General features: G+C 39.0%; 1 protein-coding gene across 1 annotated transcript in view; it reads left to right on the forward strand.

Annotated features, from left to right (window-relative positions):
- Positions 1-26,775, forward strand: part of HSD17B12 (hydroxysteroid 17-beta dehydrogenase 12) — an 82,856-nt gene that overhangs the window by 35,148 nt on the left and 20,933 nt on the right. The window contains exons 3-6 of the mRNA XM_005522405.3: positions 861-936; positions 14,545-14,655; positions 19,282-19,346; positions 20,311-20,355. Of these exons, the coding sequence (XP_005522462.1) occupies positions 861-936; positions 14,545-14,655; positions 19,282-19,346; positions 20,311-20,355 (297 nt within the window). The remainder of the gene's footprint in view (positions 1-860; positions 937-14,544; positions 14,656-19,281; positions 19,347-20,310; positions 20,356-26,775) is intronic.

Genomic DNA, 26,775 nt, shown 5'->3' on the forward strand with positions numbered 1-26,775 from the left:
GCTATACAATGCTGTGGTGTTTGAGGTTTTTGAGTCTGTGTGTTTTGTTGGTTGGTTGGGATTTTTTTTTGTTGCCGTTTTTTAAAATTCCATTGAAAATCCATTCTCATCAGATTCTGAAGGCAGTGAAGGAGTTTTATGGGAGCGATGACAATGTATGTGTTTTTTATATGTAGGTCTTAAGTCTCTGAAAGGCAGTGCCACTTTGAACTGTGGATAGATATATTGTTTCTACTTATAGTAGTCACAAACATAATTTTCATTTTAGAGTAATTCAGATATGTAACTATCTTCCTCAACTTTTCAATTAAATTGTTAGAGCCCATTTTAAACCTGCAGTGGTAGGTCTGATTTGATGACCAGGTTTTTCTCTGGCCACAGCTTAAGTTCCACAGATAGCTTCCCTAAAAGAGTTGCAGAAGTAAATTAATACTTGTAAGTAGTACAAAGTCAGAGTGGAGCCTTACTACAGGGAGGAAGTATTGAGTTGCAACATAGGTGTTCAGGTGACCATGGATATCTTAATTTGGCATATTAAACTTAATGTCTTTGCTCTGACTTGCAGAGGTAGTGTAAAAGTTTTGTAACATATCTACTATTTGTTATTTTATGAGTATGTCTATCCACTTATACTAGATGATTGAGAAGATAATGTGGTGTGAAGGGAATTAAGTAAGAAAGAACATGGAAGTATTTGTCCTAGTTTTTCCTTTTGTGTCTTTATTGAAAACTATTTTTTTCAGACTTGCTGGTCATATATTGTCGTGGTATTTTATGAATCTTGCAATTCCTTTGATTAGGTTACTAACTTGGAAGTGATTTATGACTATTCTAATGTCTCCTCTTTTGTCTTCTTGCAGTTAGCAAAACGTGGAATGAAGGTGGTTCTAATCAGTAGGTCAAAAGAAAAACTGGACCAGGTTTCTGCTGAAATAAGTGAGTTAAAACTTTTTTCCTACACTTCATTGGCATGCTTCTAAATAAATACAATTGCTCATGAATTTCATACATGCTATTATATACAGCTCTGATTTTGAAAATGCTTTGCTCTTGTGCACAGTGCAAAAGTTACAGATATAAGTGGTAAAGGCCTTGCAGATCAATTTTACAGCTGTTCATATTTAACTTCTGAGAACAATAGAGGTTAGTTCTGGAATAAGTACTCCTAAAACTGTTAGTCTTCCATAAGAACAGCTTACGAGGCCAGACTGAAATACCACCTATTCATGTAGTAGTAGCCGTCTAAAATCATGATAAGGTAAGAAACATGCAGTCATTTCCCCATCTGAATATTCCCTTAGTTTGAAGCAAGTTTGATTTCATGGGCTCCAGCCCCAGCCATATGTGGTTTCTTTGCAACTAGAAGGTGTTCAAAGCATTTCCCTTAGGTTACTTGTTGTCTTACCAAGTGTACAAATTTATTGTGGGTAGCTTGCCCCTCCTCCTTCTTTTTTTTGTTTGGATAAACTACTCAAAGATTAGATTAGAGACCTGTAAGCTTTGTTGAGGTGATGAGTGTTCATAGTCATAAGAATATTTGGAACGAGTTAATGTGTTTAAGAATCTATATTTGGGATTGTTCCTTCATTAAGTGTGTAGTAAGTGGCTGTAATGGAAAAAATAAGGGAGCAACTTTAGTGTTTCTATCACAAATGGATATTTGTACAGGACCAGTTAGGAAAAAGCTTCCTCAAGTCTCATGCTGACAAATGATTTTCCAATCAGTGCAAAGTATAATCTAACCTACAAGAATTCCTTTTCTAATCTAGATCTCTTTTATTAAGGCATATTTCATGCAAGGTTATTAGTTTGTGCAGAGTATGTCAAGATAAAGTGAGAAATGTAACCATGTGAAAAGGTTTTGATAAGCGGGAGTAGTAGTTGTACACTATAAAGCAGGTTTCTCAGCATAATGTTGTTGGGCAAAGAAACCTGTAAGATCATGCTTTTGTGTTACCCTTTGTTGTCTTGCTTAGGCTTTCTAAAATGGTTTGTGTACATAATGCAGATAATGGCAAGAACTGCTCTCTTTACAAGGTCATAAATGTACAATTTTGGCTTAGGTTTACTAAATATTTCTGTGAATTTATTAGTAGCACTGCTTTACTATAAAGCATAATCCCCCTAAGTCAGTAGTTAAAACACTGTCCTGTACTAACTTGTAGGGGACTGCTGAGTGAAAGTAAGGATGACTGAAAAAATCAAGGACTTTAGCTTGCTGAACAGTAGCTGTTGTACTAGATCTGTGAAAGTCAGGGCATACCATTCTATTGATATAAATGTCACTATTTCTGATTTTTAGTGTCCAATGTAAGATGGCATATGAAACTGTTTTCTGGACAGAAAATTATTATTTTCTATGTGTATCTTTAAATTGTAGAGAGCAATCCTTCTTAGAGCAAAACTGTCATCAAGTTCTATCTTCACTGATTTGGAAGTAATTGGCATTGTTCATTAGTATCCTGCATTTAAGGTTGTCAGTGCATTGTCTGGACCTACCGTGATGCTCTGATCAGTCCACAATGTAAATGCAGCAGAATAGGTGTCACTGCCTGGGTAACCTGTGTAACTGATGATGCTTGCTGCCAATAAATAAAGAAGCTACAACAAGGTGGTGTTTTTTGGTGGTTCACTGCAGTAGCTGGATGACAGTTTGCTGCATGTGTGGGCATGTGCAGTCACGTTTCTAGCAACGTTACATAAAGTTGTTTTCCTAAGTCAAACTATAACTGAAAGAAGTTTCTACAAATAATCTTGTTCTGGAATCAAACACCTATGCATGAAGTGTCAAGCTTCCTGAAAGTGGTCATAACCCTTTCTGTAACAGTCTGGGTATCTCTTCTTCCCTGGGAATTAAACGTGATGCTGACAAGACCGATAAATCTACTGCTTTGAGCTTCAGCACTTACATGATAGCTGTTGGGGGAGGTTCTCAGATTAAAAAAAATAGGTACATGTACCTGTGTGAAGCAGCCTGTAATACATAATTAGTGTTAGGCTTCACCCAAACATTTTTCTGCTTCCTTTCCTAAACCATTCTGAAATGAGATGACTCACGCTGGGTTTTCAGAACGCTCTTTTTGACAACACTGAGCTACTGAGAAGTCTGTCTTGTTCATTGTGGCATATACTGAAGGATTAGGATAGTCTGCATGATCAAGCAAGCCCGAGTTGCACTTTCAGATCCTGCTAGGTTTTAGCTGGGCAGAATTGTCTTGTATTCAGTGTCATGTGGTCTCTGCAGTCTGCTCAGATGTTGTCATATATAAGGTGGGTGACTTTTTTAATGCTAAGGCTGTAATTACTTGAGTGGTCTGCCCTTGCAGGCTTCTGAGGTAGCTTTAAACTTCTTTATGGTGGTCCATTGTTCTTCAAATTGGCATGAGCTTGCTCCTCTTTTGGGAAGAACGGCTGTTTAACTAATTCCAGTTCTTTTGTATGATTCTGTGCATGTTTTTGGTTTTGACCTCCTTTTCACTTATCAGTCTCATGCTTATCCTACTGAATGGATAGGTGCACTCTGCCACAAATAATGAGAGGGCTTTTGAGGCTCAGGTGTGTTCATTCTGTTTCAGAAGACTCTTCTGCTCATAGGGTAGACTTATGCTAGGAGTAACATCTACTTACAAAATGCAAGTTGTATAACCACCATCATAAGGGAAATACTGATAATGTCTTTCTGCATGTTAAATGCCAGCTGACCTGGAGCTGATATTTTTCATGTGTGTATGCGCATTAAAGTGGCTGAACTGATGTTACAGGAATGCCAGATGTTCTGAGTGTGCAGCTCAGTTTGAGCAACAAAAATTAGTGGGTTAATTACAAGTCGTTAAAGACTTCAGAAGACTTTTCACTGTGTTTTCAAGCATGTTTTAAAGCTATTTTTTTTTACAGAGTACTTAGGTGTTTTAGGATTTGCCATGTAAGAGAAATTCTGCTTTCCGTTCCCTAAGAAATAGAATGTCAGCCACTGACTGAAGAAAAAATTTAGAATTTCCTCTTCATCATGGACAACCTTTATGAGGAATTATGTAAGTTTTATGGAAACATATTTGTTCTTATAATCGAATTGTCATGCACAAGCACAGACTATTAAGGTCACAATAAAAATTGCTTGTCTTAGTTTAGTTCATGCTGCTTCACTGTTCCACCACTTTTCTGAAGTGTCTGTTGCATCACTTTGCTAAACATTTCCAAAGGTTCAGGGAGGATCAGAAAGACAATTTCTCTGTGAATGGAGACAATTGTTTGAGTGCCACATAATGAGTCTGTTCCTTGATTTGCTGTATTTAATAATAAGCATGGTCCAAGACATCTCAGGTGCTCTGTGCTGGCAATTGGTTATCAAACCATGGATTTGCAGGCAGAAAGGCTTCAGTTACTGCACTGGATAGGTTTGTTCTGAGGAGAATTGGGAGCTACTTTGCTGTAGAAACTCATTACCTGGGGGCTGCAATATGAAGAATGTGGTGCAGAACAGTTAAACAAGGAAAAACTAGTGTTTGTCTATAGGGAAATTGTCAAGAGAATTTGGTATTGATGTCCATTTATAGCTGGTACGTTCACAGGACAGGTCATGGAGTTGAGCATGGGCTGCAAGAGCCAGGAAAAAAACTGTTATCACTTGCTAGTGTTTCTACTTATAAGTCTAAGTAGCTACTTGCTTGTAGGTGAGTACATATAAAAGCAACATGGCAGATTTTGAGTTTGTCATCAGTTACTATATCATGAAAGGAAATTTCTATTTACTGCTTTAAAGTTGGTGGTTTAGTGTTACATACACCCAGGTAATAAAATTGGCTCCAATTAAATTGTTTGAGTTATGAGAAATCCATTGTTTTTCCAATGTATTCTCACAAGTTAACATTTAATTGGAATACACCGTAAGCCTTTCATACATTTTGGCAACTAATGTCCAAAACTTTGATTCTGCTACACGACTATAAGAAAATACAGGTTTCTTCTATAAGGAGATAATAGATTTTTTGCAATTAAAATCTATGTAGCTATTTCATTCCAATACATTTCCTCAGCCCAGTGTGTAGTGTATCTAAGTTACTTGGTCATGGTAGTTTCATCTTGAACTACTCTTGAACCCTAAGATTTTGGGTACTGTAAACTGATAGCTGTTAGGCTTATACTCAGGATCTCTTGTGTTCTTACCACTCTGGCATGATTTTTGAGTACAAAAATGGGATGTGGTGCCATCCATTTCTGGGTTTGGCAGAAATGTTTCTTCCCCGTTTACTAGGTAGGTGTGTTTTACAGTTTTCTTCTGCTTTCTTGGTAACCAGATGGTGGGCAGCATTCTGAAGCAGATCTGATGCTGACCCATGTGCTTGTGCCCCATCCCTTACCATGACCCACTGCAAGAAATGGGCCATGCCCCCATGACAAATCTGATCCCTGCGGATGATCAGCTCCCTTGGAGCACTTGGCTCCTTCATCTCTGCCCTATCACTTGGATTTCCTCCCCACTGCACCCCACTAAACCCTCCTCACATTTTGGAGTTGGCAGGTAAGAATATTTGTGTTTAATAGAGGAGGTTGAAATGCAGACAAGCTCTGAGAGGAAGGAGACATCTTTTTACTTTTCTCACACAGATATGAGAAGGTTCACTTGCCTGAGCTTAACATGAAGACTAAGTGAACCCGGTAGTTATTCTGACCTTTGGCGATCTATTCTAAGGTAAATGAATGTGTTTTCAGCCTCCTATCATCTGAGCCAGGTTCAGTTTGACATACTTGAAATCCCCGTATATTTCTTGAACTTGACAAAATGGCTTCAAATATTTCAGACTTGTTTTGATGCACTGAAGTCACCTTTCACATAAAGTTGTAGTGTGAAGATCTTTGATTCCAAATGAGGTCTTGGATTTCATCTCTGAAGTAAGCTTCCCTTGGATGAAGTGAAGGAGGTTCTCTTGATTTTGCCTTGTGTGAGCCACTTACTAAAGGAACGGTTGGCAGGCACTGTAGAGAATGGACAGAGGATTCAAACTGAATTAATTTTTATTAATTTGTTAATAAATTAAATAGATGAACCCTGATGTAAAAGAGCAGTTGGAAAAGGAGCTTATTTTTAGTTTTGAATTTTTTTCTTATTTTAGAAGAATTCTGGTTCTGTGGTGTTGGCTGGATCTTTTTCCCCCTTAGTCCCTCTTTTTTAATCAAGTTCTCTTGAATTTTCTCAGTGACATTTTGCCTGGATTCATTTAAAGAAAATGAGCAGAATACTTAGAGAGGAACACTTGACAGATGTCCTGCAAGCTGCATGATGTAGTCCTAGAACTACTTCTCCTCTTAGGAGAGTTTTGAGGCAGCAATCTGGTAGGACAAGCCACAAGTAAAATGTTCTGTAGATGAGTAGTGATATCCTTGGAAAAGGACTTTGTTTCCGTATCATCTGTTGGCATATGAAGTAACAGACCACATGTGGTGTTTTTAAGGATGAAAACCAGGAAGTTTATTGGTCACTCTTAGGGGTTCCACAAAGCAATAGAGTGAGCTGGCAAGCTCTAGGAAGTGGTGCTTTTTCACCCCTGGCAAGACTGAGTGAGCCTCTTCCAGAAAGAAGGTGCTTGCTGTGAACCTTACTGTCTGTGTGTTCTATGCAGTATTTATTAATAGTCTGTAAACCCAGAAAGTCCAGGGGAAGGAAATGTATAAAGGTTGTTTAAATGTGGATTAGGTACTTTGGGTTTCCTTGTCTGAAAGTAAACACAGCACAAGCAGCCTCTTCCCTCTCCTCACATACTCTGTATATTGTGCCTGTAGGATCAGGACTAACTCTGGAACTTAATGGTTTCTTGAGTCTTACAGTTTTACTTGTTAGGTAATTGGATCAATGGGCAGGTGACTTCCTTGGTACTTTTGAAACCTGGACTTGCCCAGGAATTGTGTTCCCTGAAAAAATTTGGGGTCACTGCTGCCTCTGCCTGGCAGTAGTTATGTGAGGGAATGCATTGCATTTTTCTGTAATACTCAGAAACATAATGCCCATCTCTGCTAACAACCTCTTTGTAACATAAGCCTTTAGGGATGCCAAAACAAGAGCCCTTGTGCCGGTCTCTGGGCCATTAAACACCTGTTGTTAACATGGAAGCTGCAATCTATTGCATATCACTTTCAGTGTAAAATAAGCTGAATATTACATGGAAAGATAAGTATTGGATTGTTTTCGCATTGGACTGGGTGAAAGTCTGATTTGCAAATCTGGTTTAAGCCAATTGGTGGAAGCTCTATTGCCAAGAGACTTGAAATTAGGTCTTTTAGGTGTCTGCTGGGGATAGTCTCTCTCTGGCACAAGAAAGGACTGTGTGGTGAAAACAGTGCTGTCTTCCTTCTGCAACTTCCTTCTATGAATGTGTCATATATCACTTTTTTAGCAGGTTAAGTTCCATTACATCAACTCCTTTTTATCTGTCAAAGCTGTAAAAATCCCTGATAGACTTCTCTGCTGAGGAAATGGTGATAATCACTTGTTTTTTCAGGAATATGTTGTGGTGAAGAAAAAAATGCTAGTTAGTAGCTCTTCATAGAGAAAGGAAACTCAGTTGATTCGTTCTGTACAACAAATTCTTAAAAAAATAATCCTTGAATATGAGAAATAAACAATTTTTAAAATTGTGTAGCTACTGGATAAAGGTATTCCTGCTGTAACTCCTTAGGCATGTGCCACACTTTCAGTGCTGAGCTGGGTACTTTGTTTCTTTGAGCAGTAGATGTGGACTAGTTAACAATGCATTATTCTCCCTTACATATAATACTTTGGAAAACCCTGGAAACTTGTGCTTTTAACTACCTGACTTTGGGCTACAGCAAACATTTTACTGTGGATGCTGAATTGGAGGTATAAAACATGATGCTGAATCAGCCTAGCAACTTGTTTCCCTTTTAAAATTTGCTTTAATTCAAGTAGAGTGACTGACTTAAATGTCTTGAAATTGACTTGAGAGCAAGGCCACAATTTTTTTGTTAATCCACGGTGTGACACCTTTCAGTCTCTATAAGTGACCCTAAATTCTTCCTACAATGTATTTTTTCTGGTATTTTTGAAATTCATTGTGTTGAGCCAAAATGTGAAAAAAAAGTTGTTTTTTTTTTAAATAATTACTGTTCTAATAAGTATATGGCTGAAGAATTTAGACTTCATTTTGCAAAAACTCATGCAAAATTAATGTCTACATGTATAGATGTGTCAGGTGCACACATTGTCACAGACAATAATAATGATATTAAAGGAAAGGAAATATTACAGGAAGTATGGGAAATAGTCCATATGCCCTTCCTAAAATGATTAAGTAAATTAAATATTTCTTTAAAAATAGCTCTCTTCATGCTTAGTAAAAACAAATACATCAATGAATATAAAAAAAGGAATAAAATCTTGGTGGAGGGTTCAAAAATAGTGTTGGGGAGGGAGAAGAGCCAGAAGGGGAGTTTGAGATGCTGCCTGCTACACAATAGCAACCTTCCCACACTTCACGTTGTGCTTCCCCCTGAAGCAGCTTGGGATTGTGCCCATACCGACTCCTTGTGCAGCTTCAGCCAGAGTGGATATTTTGGGGTTGCGGAGAGGAGAGCTATTCTGGGAATCACGACTCCTGATGGCACGAGGGCAGCCGCACGTGCGGTGCCCAGGAGCCTCTCGTGCCTGGGGTGCGGGGGCATGCGTGGGGAGCACCGCAGCTCAGCTCGCCTGGCTGCCTGCAGTCACGGCTGCACTTCCAAATACTGCCGTGACTGGAGCGTGCAGCCCCCCTGGCTGTCAGCCTCTGCAGCTGTTTGTCACAGGCTGCTTGATTTTGTGTTTTTAGTTAGCTTGGTAATTAGAACAAGCTTGATTTAGAAAAGCTTACAATGCTGAGCAAAATATTTGGGTGAATGGCCTTATTGATTGATCCTGTGTTGCTCAGAATGTGTTTCTGACTTGGTTAGTGTGTCTTAGAAATTGTAATATATTTTGATGTAATGGAAGTCAGAGGAGAGCAAATGGAGGCAGCTATTAATAAAGTGTGTTTTCCCTCTGTTGTGTAGTACTGTATATACACATTAAACACACAGCCCAACAGCTCAATGGTTTTTGGACTTTGGCTTGGAGAGCTGAAGTCATCTGTGAAAGCTGAGAAGTGAGGAACTGACTTTTATGTCTGTGTATATCAAAACTTAAAGTTAACAGAACATTTTAATTAAGGTCTCTCATTTTTTTACCTGCTCTACAGTTCTATATGATTAGGTTTTTAAAAATATTCATTCTTTTAAAGGAAATTGTTTCTAAAAGATTACATGTGCAACTGTTGCAGTATGTAAGGAATTCCCTGGAAGTCCTGCATGTGTACTTGAATGAAAGGAATTGGAACCAATTCCTAGGTGCTTGACCAAGTCTTCATATGCACATGCTTTAAAAAATTTATGGAAACATAGCAAGTGCTGTTAGCTTGTAGGCAGGCATCTTAAGCCGTGCAGGAGCAGCATAGCCTTCCTTTGCAACAGGTGCAATGGAGCTTCCTTTTAGAGATTTCTTAGGTTATCAGTATTCGCGTTCAGAGTTTCACACCCTTCAAAATGTTCAGAAAAAACTAGCTCTTGTTATACCCAGCTGATTTTAACATGCTTCTACATGGTAAATATATCACTGTGTAATAACAGTCTGCTATCACCAGTCTGGAAGTACTTGGTACTTCTGGAAAACTGATTCCATCCATCCATGACACTGTGAGTTACTTCTGTGAACTCTGAAAGTCCTAAATTGGCTACATTCCCAAAATGAATGGCTCTCCCTTAAAACCAACCAAATACTTTGTAGAGCTCTCAGGAAGCCACTCTATAGTCTTAAATTCTTCGTCTCTGTCCTGCATAAATAGAGTACTAAAAAGCAGGTGGTTTTAGTGTTTTTCTTTCATCTCTCAGCTTCTTACCCAATATTGAAAAGTTACAAACTCTGTTTCTGGAGACTTGGGTGCTGGATTAGGATGAGTTTGCCACTTCAGTGGTACTGGAAAGATGGCATCTTTATTTGTGGATGTAGTTCATTCTCCTTACTTAATGAAATTTGTCCTCTTCTGTATGATGAAAAATGGAGAGCCGTTTTCCTACTGTATAGAATCTCTGACCATCTGGAAGCTAAAGACCAAGTGAGACTTTTTATGTTTCTGCAAGCAGTTGTATTATAGTGTATCACTGTGATGGCAATATTTATACGTGGCTTTGAATGTAAAGTGGTGAGATGCTTCAGTTGTAGTGAAAGTTTTTAATGTCCTTTCCCTGATCTTGAAAGAACCATCCCCATTACCTACTTACGGTGTTGGCCGTGTATCCCAAACCTCTCTGTTGCAAAGTTGACTGGATTTGCCTCACTGTTCTTGGTGCAAATTCAAGCTGCTATAGCAAACTGCTTTGAAACAGGTGTTTCAAGAACTAATGTTATTTTATTAGGGATAAAATATAATGTTATTTTATTATTTTATTTATTAGGAATGCTTCTCCTGACCACCAAACTGGTGTCTGCTTGCTGTTGCATCAAAGTACACAAGCTTGCTTCTCTTGGGGAACCGTCTTTCAAGCCCAGTTTATCTATGTCTGAAAATTTCCTTAGCATTTTCTTAGCCTGTCAACAAAGATTTCAGTTTAGGGGGGCTGATGATTTGAATTATTTGCAAGCTTAAAAAAACCCTAAAAAATAAAAAATTAAAGTGTTTGCTTTCTAACCATTTTACAGTTCTTAGTTGTTGTTATTTAGGGTGTACCTCGCCATAGTTTCTAGCTTTCTGCTTTATTTTTTTAAATTACGGCGTGATTCTCTTTTTCCTGGTGCTCTAGGTAATGTGGTGTTGTTTTGCAAGTGAATCTTTTTAGTAGACAAGGTATGCCCTACTTCACCTGATAGTTAAGATTAGTATCTTCCTTGCATATCAAGACTGGATATGTTTCCTGTAAATCAGACAAATCTGGCCTTTGGAATGAATTAAGCTTTTGCTTTACCTACTGATGTTGCAACTGATGCTCTTAAAAATCAGGCAAGTGTTGGCCTGTTGGCTGTTCCTCAGAATGGTTTTACGTTTTTTTAATGCTTATTTTGAATAGGTAACACTTTAGCCAAGGTTTCAGGCACTATTTGGAGTCCTCTGCTGAGGATACTGAAGGTAATGTGTACTTCAAGGACTTATATGTGAAAGTGTTTGTACTTCTGATGGTGTGAACAATGTAGTTAAGTAGTGTATTTGTTTCCAGACTGCCTCATTCCTGTATTGTGCAGAAATGCACAATGGGAACGTGCCTCAGGAAGTCAGTAGTTCTTTTACCACTGCAAAAATAGGCACTTTTAAAAGTTGTTTTATGTTCTCCTTTCATTGTGTATCTTATGTACTGCTTTTGTTTGCATGACCACTGTATTGGACGGTGCTGTGCCCCTGCCTCTGGAGTCTGTGTTCTTGGGTTGCTCTCTGGATCTTGGGAAGAATACATCCCAGTATCTTCTGCAAAAGTTCACTTCATCTTTTTGTCTTGTACAATGTTTTTACCAGCCTGCTCTATCATTATTGGGATTGTTGGTTTGTTCAGCCTTTCCAGAGCTGTGAAAATTTGTTCGTGGTCAGCAACCTACTTCTCAAATGATGCTATGAATGCAGAAGATCATGTCTGCTTTTATTGGTTTACCAGGATACTGTAGAGCACAATTGGTGTCTTGCTAAATTATCAGATGTCTTGGCTAAGGTAATACAGGTCCTGCAAATTAACTGGACATGTGAATGCTTAGGTTAATATTTATTTGTAGGGTCAATACTGATCTCACCTAGGTTTTTTAGTAAATGAGATGATTAGGACATTTGTGTGTCAGAATTGAGAATTGTGAAGGAGATCTGCTGAACTTCCTTTCCCATCCTATGGGTAGGTGATGACAGACTGCTGCACAACTATAGACAGCATGATGTTGTAATATTTAGTCTCCTGCTAAGGAGCATTTGAAATACAGTTCTGAAGACAAAACATCAGATCCACTTTTCAAAATATCATCAGAAATGTTGGACATGCTGGCAGGTAATAGCTCTTTCAGGTCCTCTAGCTGTGACTGCAAAAACTGTCTTATACCTTCCTTTCACTCCCTGTGGCTCTCAAGTACCTCCTGGTCCTCAAGCTGAAAGCTCCATTAAGGAGTTTCAGATTTTCTCTTGGACAGCAGTAGCCTAGGCACTCCTAGATACCCTGGATAAGGACATAGCCTATTTGCTTCTTTCTCTATTACTCTACATCTCAGTGTCTTTCTGGCAGATAAAACAGGAATGTGCTCTCTCCTAGCCCATCTGTTTGAGGACATCTTGATCCTGAAGATCAAGGAAATTCCCTTTTCCATTTTTTCATGGAGAGCACACCTGCTCTCCTCTGCACCTTGTGCTCTGACTACTAGACCAAGTTTACACAGAAGTGACTTAATGCTACTTGCATTGTAATTTGACATAGAACTGTTTCTTTCTCTGAGGTAGGGGATCATCCCACCTATTGCAGGTTCTGGGACAGGGCACAGGGTATGCAAAAGTTACAGGATACCTGAAAGCTGCTGTGAAGTGAGGAGGGAGGATTTGGTCAGCTGGTGGTATCTGCTGGGGCAAGACAGCCTTGCATGTTTGCATGAGCAACAGCACAAAGACCTTATCTTCTAGTTATACCAGTGGGCAGCCTTCTACTTTTCACATGTTTTTATATGTTGTACTGTACAGTCTCTGCCCACAAAGGGTGCTGTAGCTTTTTTTAAGTGTATTGCTTAACTACCATAAATGTAATGGCTCTTTGCTAATTTTCTAAAGGCTTAAAGAAGGGTCTAAAGGCTCAAAGAATAGTAGTGTGAATACTTTATTGTTTTCTATTTATAGTATTATGTATATAATTTATAATATTATTTGTATTTATAGTATTCAGATTTGTCTTTACCTTGTCCTCTTAGTATCTCTAGTGATTTCAGGAAGCTTTGAAGATGGATTGGTAACAATCCTAATGAAGAGTGTTTAGTATAAAAAGGACAGGACCAGTTGAGCAGTTTGTGAGAGTGGTGTTTGGGTCCTTTAAACAAGTGGCATTTCACAAAGCATCTGAGTGGCAGTGAAGACAGCTGCAGATCCCACAGAACAGTTAAAAATGACATGTGTGTAAAGTGTGTGGCTTGGGCTTTGCCCATCCAGTCCATTTGCACGTATGAGATGAGCCTCTAATGTTGCTCTTAATTCTGTGTCCTGTAAAAAAAACAAATGTGTGTGCTAAACATTAGAACAGCTGTGTTCAAAAATAGACCATTTCTATGCCCCCCCCCTCCAGTGTTGAACTTGATTTTCTTCTGACGTGATCACAAGACTGCTGCTGCAGTAGGGGCTTAATGCTATTTACGTAGTCATTTGACATAGCAACATCTCTCAGGGGATTTTTAAACAATGCAGCTGTTCAGGAGAGATGAAGAGGTTGAGGATGGGAAAAGGAGCAGAAATAATTTCATCTGCCATTAGGGATATTGGGGGGGGGGGGAGGGGAAGCAGCCAGCAAACCAGTGAGTTCAGTAGATTCATGATTCTGCATGAATGGATGGCAGGATCATGGGAGTCACGGCTTTCCCTTGAATGGGAAGGAGCATCATGGGAATCTGGCTGCTTCTAATCTTTTTTGTGAATGATTCTTTTCCTTTAACATGGCACTGGTTTTTATGAATGGCTCTGGGGGCAACGTGCTGCAAAATCCTTCTCGAGCTGTATACAGGTCCCTTAAGGAATGCTAGGGTGGGAGTCGGGTGCAGCAAAACAGAGATGCTGCAATGTTAAGCTGCTATTCTGCTCTTTTGAAGTCTGGGAGGACATTGTACTGCTTTTAATTCAATATAATTTAGCTTGATGAAAGCAGAATTGCTTTTTAGATGAAGTATTTTTACTACTTGCTGCCTTCTCTTTCAAAATGCAGTTGCCTACATGTATTTTTCCTATTCTAGTAAGGCTGGAGATGACAGCAGCACATCAGAAGGGCTTTGGAATGATCAGATTTGAAGTTCTGCTCTTTTTTTCACCCACACGTTCCCTTTTTGGTACACGTTCAAAAAAATGAAAGAGTCAAAAAGTTTTATGGGACCAGAAGTAAGAATGGAGATGGAGAGCAATAAAGAATTGTTTTGCTTGGTCTGAAGCAACTCATTTGCCATTTGGCTTAAGTTGAAAAAAAGTGTTCTTGTCAAGCTGTATGTGAACGCTTGTATGCATGTGGTTACAGATTTCTCCATTTTTGCTGTTCTATGCAAAGGTGTATAATTTGCTATCTTGACACCTTTCTTGACCCTTACAAACAAAATGTACTGAATCATTTGAGAATTTTTGTTCTCACCAAAAGTAGATTAATGTCATGAATGTCTATGCAGGGAATGTTAAAATTCAAGGATTCCTCTTGGAGAGGTGAAAACGTTCATGTGTAATGCTAGCTACTTAAAATGTTTTGTAGAATCTAATAACTGTTACAGTCTTAATATCTGAATGGTAAACTGTTTAAAACTTCTTAAAACTCTTTTTTTTTTTCTAGGGGAGAAGTATAAAGTGGAAACAAAAGTCATTGTTGCAGTCTTTGGAGAGAGAGAGGATATTTATAATGGAATCAAAGCCGGATTGGAAGGCCTGGAGATTGGTGTTTTAGGTTTGTACTGATTTTTCTAAATCTTTCATTGTGTTTTGTCTGACATGCCTACTGACTTCTTCCCATATGGAAGTTTATTGAAACTAATTCACAAAAGCTACTATTTTTCTCACTAAGGCTCTGTTGCTGCATGCTTGAGATATTTTCTAGCTTGCTGTTGATACACTACATGAGACGGTGCTTGCATGTGTGCCTACTTTCTAGGAATTTGTGATGTTCATTGAATGTGTTCAGTGTGTTACCCTGTGATTGTTAAAGGCTTTTGACTGAAGCTTGTGACTGCACACACCATGTCATGAACACTTAGGGTTGTTGAGCCTGGAGAAGGTCTCTCTCTGGTGAGACCTTGTTGTGGCCGTTTAGTACTTAAAGGAGATTTGTAAGAAAGATGGGAACACTTTTTAACAGGGCCTGTATAATAGGACTGTTGCAAGGAGCAATGGCTTTAAGGTAAAAGAGTGTAGCTTTAGATTAGGTATGAAGAAGAAAAGGTGTTGACACATTGGAGCAAGTTGCCCAGAGAGGTGGGGGATGCCCCATCTCTGGCAATGTTCAAGGCCAGGTTGGTTGGGGCTCTGTGCAACCTAACCTGGCTGAGGATGTCACAGGGATTGGACTAAATGACCTTTAAATGTCCATTTTCAACTCAAACTATTCTATGATTCTATGCCCTAATGCCATCTTAGATCCGAAGCAAGCTTCACATACTTAGCTTAGGAGATATTCAATTTAGGAGTAGAGCCCTGTGGGAGAACTGTGAACTTTTAATTACAGAGCTGTTGAAATTCAATCATTACCATAGGACATCAAGTAACTGTCTCCTGCTTCAAAAGCCTTTTCTGGCCATGTTGGTAAGCTGTTTATTTTGCTGATAGGAGCACAATATGCCTGAGTATGGTTTGCTACATCACAGGAGAGTAGGTGGTGTGGGAGTCCTTGAAAAAACACAAGGTGATCCCTCCAGTTACTTTGTCAAATGTAGAACTGAGGTGATTTCATATAGTTGTTTTATCACAAGCTAAGAAGAGTTTCAACGTAATAGCAGTTTACCTGAATCTTTTTTTTTGAACAGTGGGGTAAAAAAAAAATTGCTTATTGGTTTTCTGGGTTTTTTTCCCTTGGAAACACATATGTCAGTGCATATCCTGTATTTCTATGGTTAGTCAATATAGGGATGAGAACCTCTGATGGTTAAACACATGAAAAAAAACATGTGGCTCAGGCATCTCCTAGTACCTGTCATCTGATAAAGCACTCCTCACTACAAAACCCATTTTACTAACCTGAAGTGCAGTAGTTGGAGCTGCAGCTGTGGGGTATTTTAGGCATATTTCGAAACAAATTTGTTATATACATGATAATATACTCTATGAACTTTGTTGCTAATAGATGAATCTTGTTGTTCATTGTTTGAAAATAAAGCTCCAGAAAATAGTGTATATAAAAATGCAATTAAAAAACATTAAAGGATAAACCCCAGAATGCTCCCTACCACTTTTAACAGACTTGAGTACATACAACTCATGGCATCCAGTATTTAATTGCAATAAAAATTCAAAGCCACTGGAGTAACTTCAACTGCCAAGGATGTGTTTTGTGTAAAGAGTAGTTGTGACACAGCTGTGAATGCCTTGTTTCTTGTTTCTGAAGGAAATAAGTTCCAAAGAAACTTTGAAGAGTAAAATTAATGTACATTCTAATCTGTCCTGTCAAAATCCACTCAGAGTGTAAGGCTTGCAAGCTGCCTGTCACGTAGCAATTGCTGCAGAATGGTAGATCGTTTAAGTGTCTCAAAACACCAGCAAACCTTTTACTGTGCAAGGCACATATCCCCACTGGAAGGGTTTTTATTATTTTTTAGGCTATGATTAGGTTATGGTGATTTACAAAATCATGAAAATCTGACTTCTTATAGCCTTGCACAAACTGGGCACTAAAGCAGTGTGTGTGTGTCAAATTTTGTGTAAAATCATTACAGGAAAACAAAGCACGTTCCTTAAACATAGCCTGCTTCTTGCTTTTATTTGCGTGAGCATCTTAGCTAAAAACATGGTAAAAATAGCAACTTAAATGCTCTAGAGTTGTGTATTCTCCAGCTGAGTTCCTCCACTTTTTTTTTCTTGCAGCCACTGTCAGTGCAGGTTTGCAGAAACCTCTTTTTTAATTAATCACTAGCAGTTTTAGTAGATCTTGTGCTCGAGATCACCAGATTACATGATACGTGGATATTTTCTTTCCCCCAGATATAGCTGTATTAATAGAAACCATTTGCCAATGTAATTTTTCCACAGAGATGGTGGCTACTCCAGAAGGATAGTATTTTAATTTTTTTTGTGGTAATTAATCTCTTGCTTTAGTGCCTTGTATTTTAAACTATGTAATATTTGTTGCAATCCAGAATTTAGCTTTTGTTGAGCTGTGTTTCTCACGTTTGTGTGAGGGAAAACATGGATTTAAATGAGACCAGCCATAAGGGTTGAGTTCTCAGGTTCCAGTATATTTTCTTCTTTCAGGTCTCATCTGGAACAGTAAGTATGAGAAGCATTGGTAGCACAGCACAGCTGCCAGTGATCAATGCTGATTATTTCTTAACCTTATACTTGGAGACATAGGAGTCTCCGCACATACTGCTCAAGAATGAGCTTCTAATTATGGAGTTCCACAGAGTCTAACTAAAGTACTTACAGATTGAAATCCTTGTAAACTTCTTATTTGGAAGCTTCTTCTCACCCACGTAGGAAGGCTAAAAGAGTTTGCATAATGTTTTGCTGTGTGTTCAAAACAGCGTCTGTCAGTGACTTCGAACATGTGCTAGCTACAGCAATATGTTAAACAAGCAGAGGTGGGAAATCTTCCTTTTGCCGTTCTTAAATAGCTCTGATTCTTGAAAGAAGTTTGTGCTGGACAGTATCTTACACTGTTGCCATCCATTTTTTTTCTTTTTAAAATATGGTGGTATGACCCAAAACCTGATTTTTTTAATGGTGTGTTAGAAACTTGCAGCAGAGATGATTGCAGAAAGTGGAAAGGTGCCTATCTGGGACCTAGTCTGCAGTAAAGGGTGTGAATTCTGTGTGACTGTCTCTGTAGCATGAATCATATAAGCCTTCTAAATTTGGAGAGAATCACCAAGGTTAGTCCCATAACCCTGCCACAATTCATAGCCAAAATCCTTTCCAGAGAGATGGAACGAAAAATAGTTTATTTTTGGATGAAAAGAAGAAAAAAAATTAGGTTCACTCTGGCAGTAGCAAGACTGGATCTTCTTTCTTTTAGAAACTTTTCACTCTTTCTAAATATAGCAAATGTCTGCTGGGAATTTGCCAACTCCCTGTTCCCCTCAATTCCTCACCTCAATTTTTAAAGGTTATCTAAAAGTTAAAAATTTGAAACACACAGCGTGACTAATGAACTTCCATAAATACACTAAGATCTGGACTAAAAGAGCTTGAGGGAATTCCGAATGAAGTTGGCGCACTTTGCCAGAATCTCTTCCTCCTGTTTCTTGCACATCTTGCATCCCTGTCGATGCTTAAATTATCTTTCAGGCTGGGTCTTAAAACGATAGCTTTTGGCACAGATGGAGGGGCTATTTTATTTTATTTTTTGAAAAAGGCATCAGTGCCTTTTGACGACGTTTCTTGTCCCCGTGCAGACTGCTGCCTGGAGGTGCACAGTGCTGCTGAGCATACATAGAACTTCGGGATTCTCTGGGGTGTAAGACACTATATAAATGTAAAATGTTGCCACAGCAACCACATGTCACGCGATTCACTTGCGTAAGATGAACAACAGATACTTAGGAAGCGGAGATCCCTTTTGGTTGCTGCTTTTTGTCTCCATATCAATGTGCTCTATGGAGCTGGAGGCTGCAGAGCAGCACCGTTTTCGAACAGAATTAGAAGTTTCCTCCTGTTGGGGCTGGGTTTTAGAGGATGGGTATTGGTTTCACGTCCGACAATAAAACCGTGCCAGTGTAAAGTATTGGAAAAACCCAGTCTAGGAGGTTTAAGTAATCCCGTGCAGGTGTGGGCTGACGGGGAGAAGGCTTTCCCGCGGGGAATCTCCGTGCAGGGAGGCCGGGCGGCGGCGCGGGGTCCCCGCGGGGGCGGCGGCGCTCGGGGCGGGGTGCGGGGCGCGCCCGCCCGGCCGCGCCGGCCTCTGCTGCCACCTCCTGGCCGCGCCGCGCACCGCGCCCGCCGCTCCCTCCGCGGGCACTGCGCCTCGCCTCTGACCGCGCTTCAGGCCTTCATTTGTTTGTGGAAAAAACGGCGTGACACGGCTTCAGCTGCTGTCCCGCCAGGCAGCTGCTCTCCGGCTCACACCCCGCAGACAACTCCGCTAGTGGCAGAGGCAGCGTCGTGCCCCCCGCGCTGTGGGGCGTGGGTGCGAGGTGCTAAACACAGCAGCTTGTAAACAACGAGAGAATTAACACTCACACATTAAAATGGCCTGGCCTTGTTGCTCCCGCATTCCGCTGCGTGTGCGCCGGGATGTATCCAGTTCAGGAAACTTGGCCAAAGCAGTTAGAATGTCTTTAAAAGCAACATTTTAAGCATTTAATTGCTTGAAAATTGTCATTAATCAGGGGGCATCCAAGTGATCTGATTTATATTTTTCTTTCAGTCAACAATGTGGGAATTGCCTATGCTTATCCTGAATATTTTCTTGATATTCCAGATCTGGAGAAGGTAAGTGCTTTTGTGGTACCCTCTAGTGTTCTACTGTGGTTAGCAGATGTTACAGAAGTATTCAGGTTTGGTTAAGGAACACACATAATGAGCTTTTCTGATTAGAATCAAGTGTTCAAAAGCTTGGAAATTCCCATAAGCAGCATAACACAATGCTAATGATGGCAGTCTCACTTCTTGGTGGTGTTCTTTACGCATTTTCCCTGCTTCTTCTGCTCCTGTCCCTGGTCTCATCTGGCTGTTGTTTATGAGCTGCTTTAGCTTGTGCTGGGCGTTTCTTACGTGATTGAAGGGGAGCAAGCAATTTCATAGATGAAAGCTGTGTAGTCTATAGCACAAAACTTAAATAAGACCATTTTGGACAGTTCATGATGTAGGGACAATCTTGGTTGTACTGGATACATTGAAAACTCTGATTATGAACAATTTCACTAGTGCATGATTTTCTTTCTGAAACCTTTGTAGCTCACTGGGTCCATTGTGGTTTTGTGTTTTCTGCTTAAGTGTTGTTAAATACGTCTAGTGTTTGGTTCACCTTCAAATAAGCTCCATGATATTTAGCAAAAATAAATTAAATAAATAAAATCCTAGTTTTTTACCTCCTGAATAAACTGAAAGTCATTAAAATGGTGAAGAGTAAAATATGGTAGTTAATTTTAAAACGTGTAAAAGATAAGAATTTATTAAAGGTCGTAAGTATTGCAAATAGTGTTAGGAAATAGTGTCAGTGTGATACACCTGTGGGGTTCTGTATTAATGCAAGTCCCTAATCAAAGATGAAACCTGACAAAGAGCAATTCACAGACTTTGCTTTGAAAGCCTGTCACTGTTCCTCATACTTTAGCAGGCAGGCAAGGAGAAAAGGCAGATAATTTATCCCAGAGGATAATTAAACCCAGAGGATGTATAAATACTGTTGAAACAACTTAAAATGAGTAAACCCCAAAACTTTGTGTTCTTGCAGACGATCGACAAAATGGTTAACATTAACATCATATCTGTTTGTAAGGTAAGTTACCAACACTTCTTGATAATTCAAAACCAGAAAACAAGATTCAATTGTCTGAGGGAATTACTTTGACCTGTTAAACTACAGGTTCATTTTTTGTCTTGGAGAAACCCAGAAGTTCCAGTTGTAATATTGAACTGTTCTGATGGTTGTGTGAAATGTAATTTGTTGCAAAGATGCCTATTAGCTATTTGAAAGGAGCAAGGTAAGTACATAAAACAGCATTTAATGCTTATTCACAATTGTTCTTCTAGTCCTTCTTGTAAATGCTTCATTCTTCTCTCCCTGCATCGTGTGTTTTTTGGGGTGGGCAGCTCTTACCTCTGCATGCCTAAGGTTTTTGTACACTGTAGTGAGAAAGCACTTAAATATTTTCTGCAAAATATATGAGCAAGAAGGAAAACCAAGTTCACGTAAGTGTGCATTAACTTTACATCAGAAGTTGCCTTCACTTTTTGATATTTAAACTGAAGTTTTTATTGAGAAGAAATCAGCATGACTTCAGGCTAAAACGTATGGTGGTTCTCTTGTTAATTAACATGAGGCCCATTCAAAAATGAGGTTTTCATCCTAGTATAGCAAACTTTAAGAAGGACAGAGGGAATAGCTGCTTACACATCACAGGGATGCTGGTAGTGTATTATCAGTGTAATGATGAAACTCCTTGTGAGTATTCACTGCTAAACTTTCTTATGCGTAACAGTGTATCTCTATTAGCCAAGGGTTAACCTTCTGCCTCAAAGCTAAAATAGTAGAGGTTTCAAAGAGGGCTTGAAATATTTGACTTTATTGCAACTCTTCTGATTAGGTCAGTTAAAGTAATCTAGTACAGTTCTTTTGGGGAGTCTAAACTCTGATTTTCATGTGAGGAGGCACAGCACCTCTTAAAACAATGCGTTAATAAGATTCTCACACTTCGTTAAAACAGACAAACAGTGAAAATGCAGCCATTGCTTGACTGAATGGGAGTTGGTAATGTCAGCTTACTGCTGCAAGTTCTTACTTCTGTGTGTGTTTTGTTTAACATCTCAGAACTACTTGTTGAAAAGTTAGAAATGCTATAACAGTGAGTCTTCAGAAGCCTTTCACTTGGAAAATGACCGTGGGCCTGACAAGTACAAGTTTTCTAGTTGACCAAGGATAGCCCATGGTGTCTTGTTCTCCCCCTGCAAGATTTAATCAGAGAAGTCAGTTATTAATGAGTTTGCTTTTAAGATAACTTTCTCTTAAGGAAGTAATTTAAGTTAACTGAGCTGCATCAGGTATACATCTGAAGAAGTGTGGTGTACAGACCTCCTCTGCTGAAGTGTGAGGTCTGTGCTGTGCCAGCAGAGGGAGTGCACTATTCAGTGATAAAATAATTTGGGGTGTCAGTCTTCCTGGGAGCATTTTGTTATAGTAGAAAGATTACAGATTAACTACTTCAGTATGTATTTCTGAAGATGGGAGGGTAGTGTAATAGTTTAAATCAGCATACACCCAAAGTTCCAGAGATGCAGCTAGATTGTGTTGTTCTCATAAGTAATCTAATGCTTCAGTTGTAGTGTCAGTGTTTGTCAACAATATAACAAAATTGTCATACAGCTTCCTGTAAGATTTGTGTCCTTTCAACCTCTTTGCAAGAATAGCCAAAAATGGCTATTTTTGTCTGAAAATCTGCTTGCTGTGTGTTAATAGTGGTTTTGCTTCTGTTTGAAAACTTTTTTCTTGACTGTGAACAACTCCTGCTACTGCATTTAATCAGAGTTTGAGCATAAGATTCCAAGCTTGAAAATGTTTTCTCCTGCATGAGCATGTTGTGTAATTAGACAGTAGGCACGCCAGATGCTTAGTGTTTTGGGGAGAAGAGCGCATCAGGGATGTGTGCCATCTGTAAGACACTTTTTCAGGAGCACCCATAGAACTAGAGAATCATGGTATGAAAAAAATAAATTTAGGAAAATTCTGTGTATCTTTTCACTTAGACTTTTAGGATGTAATCCTGTGAATGTTTAGTTCCATTTTTGAGGTTGATACCATCTCTAATATATATATGTGTGTGTGTGTGTATGAATATTTGTGTGTGTTTTTTAAAAACAATAATAAGAATATTCTTCTTGTCTGACTAAAAACAAACTTTGTGATGGAAGAGAGCACAAAGTTCTTAGGCAAGAAGCTGAAGGTCTGCTGAAATGTGAAAGTACAGGAAAGGCAGAGCTATTACCTGTTCAGGCTCTGCCCACAGCATCTCCAGATCCTCGTCAGAGGTATGACATAACTTATACTGTCATGTTCTAGAGCATTGGCATCCACTTCCTTGCCTTTTGGACCAACCTTTCTCAGAGCCTAAAAGTTTATGATGTCCCCTGCCCTCTGAGTAGCCTGTACCATGTGCCATGAGCAGCACCTTTTGAACAGCTCAACTCTTCTGGTGTGTATGTCAAGTAATTCCAGTTCTGGCTGAAACAGCCCTTGGACTTGAAGTGGGCAAGTCAGGATAATTAGCACAGATTGATTCTGCAGAAATGTTGAAGTCTGTTTTGTTGCCATAAGTATAGGCAGTTCTGAAGCATAATGCACATCCCATAACTTTTTGATCCATCTTTTTCTTAATCAGCTCATTGGATTTCCTACGGGATATGCAGTGTGTAAGAAGGGGCACACTGAGAGTGAAGACGACATGTTCACCTCACAGGACAAATTGTTAGCCTAGTTGGTCCCACTGTTCAGTATTTTTCCCAGCTGCAAAGCATCTAATACTATGGATTTTTGGCAGGTGTTTTGAGAACCTGTTTTCTGTCAGATCTTTTAAAACCTATGTCTTTCCCAAATCCAGGCCCTGCCTGCCCCCATCATGTCCTTAGAACAGTGTTGGATTAGATCACCTGTGAACCATGCAGTCATGCAATTTTGGGGTTCATTCAGTATAGCATGAAGTGTTAATTACTGTGATTTGCCTTTAAAGCACCCTGTACATCACTGAAGATAAGCCATGTAAAACTGCTTAAAACATGTTGGAAATCTCATGTCTTTTAAAATACTGGTTAAAAAAATTGACAAAATATCACCCTGTACCCCAGCCAAAGTAGATGCTTTTTAAGCTGTCAGGGCAATATCACATTTTCATGTGTGCAGTGCAGGAGTAACTCTGGTCTTCATATAATATACAAACAAATAATTGTTATGGGTCTTGATGCCATAAATAGAATGAAGATTTTTCATTTGTGGTATTTTCTCAGGAGAGCTTGAGACTTAATACAGTAGTATACAAGGATTTAATTGACAAATAAATGAGGAAGAAGATGAGGTAGTATATATAGTTTCATTATCTTGTCATAATCTCATCTCAAGTTTCTTGAGGGATTCAAATAGCAGAACTTTAATGAATGTTGGTAGCAGTTCAGGTAATGTGTGTTTGTATTATAATTTTTGGATATCTTGTTGCATTTTGAGACACAAATATTAGTGGCATTGAGTGAAATACCAGGTCAGAATCCCTGGGTTTTTCCATTAACCAGTAAGTGTTGAGAAATCAAAATTAGAGTTGCTCTGTATAGTTCTAATCACAGTTCCTTTGTATTAACTTCATCTTCTATTAACTTCATCTTTGTATTCTACAGCCTTTAGTTTCACTTGGAAAAATAAACTTGATTTGGCTGTTGGCTTAATGTTCTGAAAGCCAAGGGTTCTAGAACTGCTGTCCCGCAGAAAAAGTGAGTAGGTATAGGAGCACAGAGGATAGCTTCAAATGCTTCAGGTAGCCCTTCTTTGTCCTTTGAAAGCTGCAAGAGTTACTTGGTATGCAAAGAATTGCAAGTTTATTTCTTTTGCAGCGTCACAATATGCTAATTGCACTGGGAGTGAACTTATAAAAAAACTTATTTTCTCTTGAAAAATGAGCAGGACTAAATAGTGGAGGGAGTGCTGGCTTAGCGGTTGGTTGAGCAAGGAGCTGGATTGGTTTGCAGGCTATTATATTGTGGGGGGATGCAAATTTTAGGCTTGCAGGTCAGGCTTTGCTTGGAAATTGGCACTAAGAGGTGAAGTGGGAGAGTAAATGATGTACACATACATCCCTTGTGTCTGTGGTAGTTCTTCACGTTGATGACTTTACTCATGTTTTATACTGATTGTCAGTACAAAAGGGTAATAGGCTTTACAACATCAAGGATTTTTGTTGTCACATTTGAGATGCTTTTATTTTCTCAAGACTTCAAAATACATAAATGCTTCATGTTGAACTGAGATATCTGGTGTGAGCTGCCCCTGTAATGGAGGAGTAGTGAGAGGTGAATTCCACCAGGTTGTGAATCTCAGGCAGGACATGGGAATAACTACCACAAAGTCTGAAACTGTGAATTTAGGAAAGAAAGCAACAACAGAACCCAAAACCAATATAAAATTAAAAGGAAGAGCAGAAATTAGTGTATTTGATAAAGAGGGGAAGTATTTTATGCTGACCTCTGTGTAGAAAGAAGAAAAGCCTGTGGAGCAGCAATCCTGAAAAGACAGTAGGAAATAATATCTCTCTCGCTCTCTCTCTCCCCAGTGTGTATTCAGATGGGCTAATGCAGCCTAATACTACATCTGTAAAGGTACCTTAGCAGAAATCAGGTAGTAGTTGCTTGTCCCCTGCAAGAACCCTGTGTGTGTGTGTATTCCAGTCTAGTCAAGAGATTTTTAACATTTATTCCCAGTCATAATCAAAGAGGGGGTTAGTGATCTAGCCAAGTACATAATACAAGTTTAAAACAGAGAAGGGACAGTTGCCAGTGCTTGGAAAAGGAGTAAGCATCCTGTGAAGGTGGTCATGAATATCATTCAGATGTTCCAGAGGGAGAAATTCAATGCTGTGGTTTTCCACCTTGCTGACTTTCAGTCTGAGAGTGTGATACACAGGAAGCTGGATCAAGGGAAATGTAGTTCTGATAAATATTTTTAAGCAATAGTCAGAGAATCACTGGGGATTTGTCTTCAAAGTACAAGTAACTTGGGGAAATTCAGGAAATCCTAGAGTTCTGTGGCTTTCTGTAGATTAGGGGTTGACACAAACACATATTTTGCCTCAAGAAAAGAGAAAGTTCAGCTTTATTATTTGAGCAGTCTTTGTCCTGTGTAAAGGGCAAGAGGAGAAATATGCTTATTTTGAGAGCTTTCAGCTTTTAACTTCAAAAGTTTGTGGCTCTAAATATGGAAAACTTCCTCTTCTAAAACTTGCTCAGAGGAAAGTCAGTGAAAATGAGCAGACCTTGTTACTTTTATAGTTCGATTTTTATGTCTGGCGCCCCTGATATGGCCACATGGGTTACTGTATGAATTGAGCTGACATCAGGTTTATTTGCTAGTTTCTACAAATACAAATAGTTCTTGATTGGCTTGGGGTATGAGCTGCATTAAGAAGTTACTGTTTCAAGACAGACACATAAAAAATCTTTCTAGATGCTGAGAATGGGCTTCACAATCAATGTAATTACCAGTGCATGAGAACGGTTCCTTAGTTTTTCAGGTACCATCTGCAGGCAAGGGAACCAGTTAACTTTGTTAAACAGCTACTGCATTTGTGAACTTGTGTGAATCCTATGCCCTGACACTCTTGAGTTGGCTCATGGTCACAGTGATGTTTTTGTACCTGAGTGGGAGCACCATGGGGAATTCCTGCTCTTTAAGAAGTTATGTTGCTCTGAGTTGTTAAAATTTCACCCCAGGTTTGTGAATGAGGGAAGCTTCTTAGATGCATAACACTGTAGGAAACTTGTCCAAATTCTCAAGCCTCACGCTTTGTTGTATTTGCCTAGTTCTAGTTATAGAAAGGGTATCATTATACCATTTCAAAGTGGAAAGAATGACATGCAGTTGTAACATCATAGAATGATTTCTCTCTAAATATACAACCGTGGTATTCGATTTCTGGTGTTGTATAACAGTTGTGAGGCCCATAAGGTGTGAAGGATGACTTTGAATATTTATCTCAGCTTTTCCTGCTGTATTTTAGTAGTCTGAGTAACATCACTTGAAAGATGATAATAATTTTGCATGTTAGTATTATTATTTTTTCCAAAGTCTCTACTTCTGAGCTATTGCTTGGACCAGATTGAGAAAATACTACAATGCAGTGATAACTAAGAATGGGAGGTTTTCTTTGAAGAAAAATCACTGGAAATCCATGATTATAATTTCCAACTATATTTGTTGGTCCTCCAATAGCAGCTTTTAATTGTAGTGCCTGCTTTAGAATGTAAATCTAGCTATAACTCTGTGCATTCTTTTATTTGCAAGTAGGAATCTTTGCTTTGTTAGGGTAAAAGTAGTGTTACTTTTTCCAAAACTAGAAAGTAGAGGACAGGTTTCGTGAGGAAGAGTGGACAATGCAACCAGTGTTTGCCAGGAATGTAATAAATGCAGTTGCAAATAAAAGGGCATCAAGAAATTATAGCTGCCTAT

The sequence above is a fragment of the Pseudopodoces humilis genome, chromosome 7 (assembly GCF_049639895.1).
Source record: "Pseudopodoces humilis isolate 2021_Gansu_Grassland_sample_001 chromosome 7, ASM4963989v1, whole genome shotgun sequence".
In the NCBI taxonomy this organism is placed as follows: domain Eukaryota; kingdom Metazoa; phylum Chordata; class Aves; order Passeriformes; family Paridae; genus Pseudopodoces; species Pseudopodoces humilis.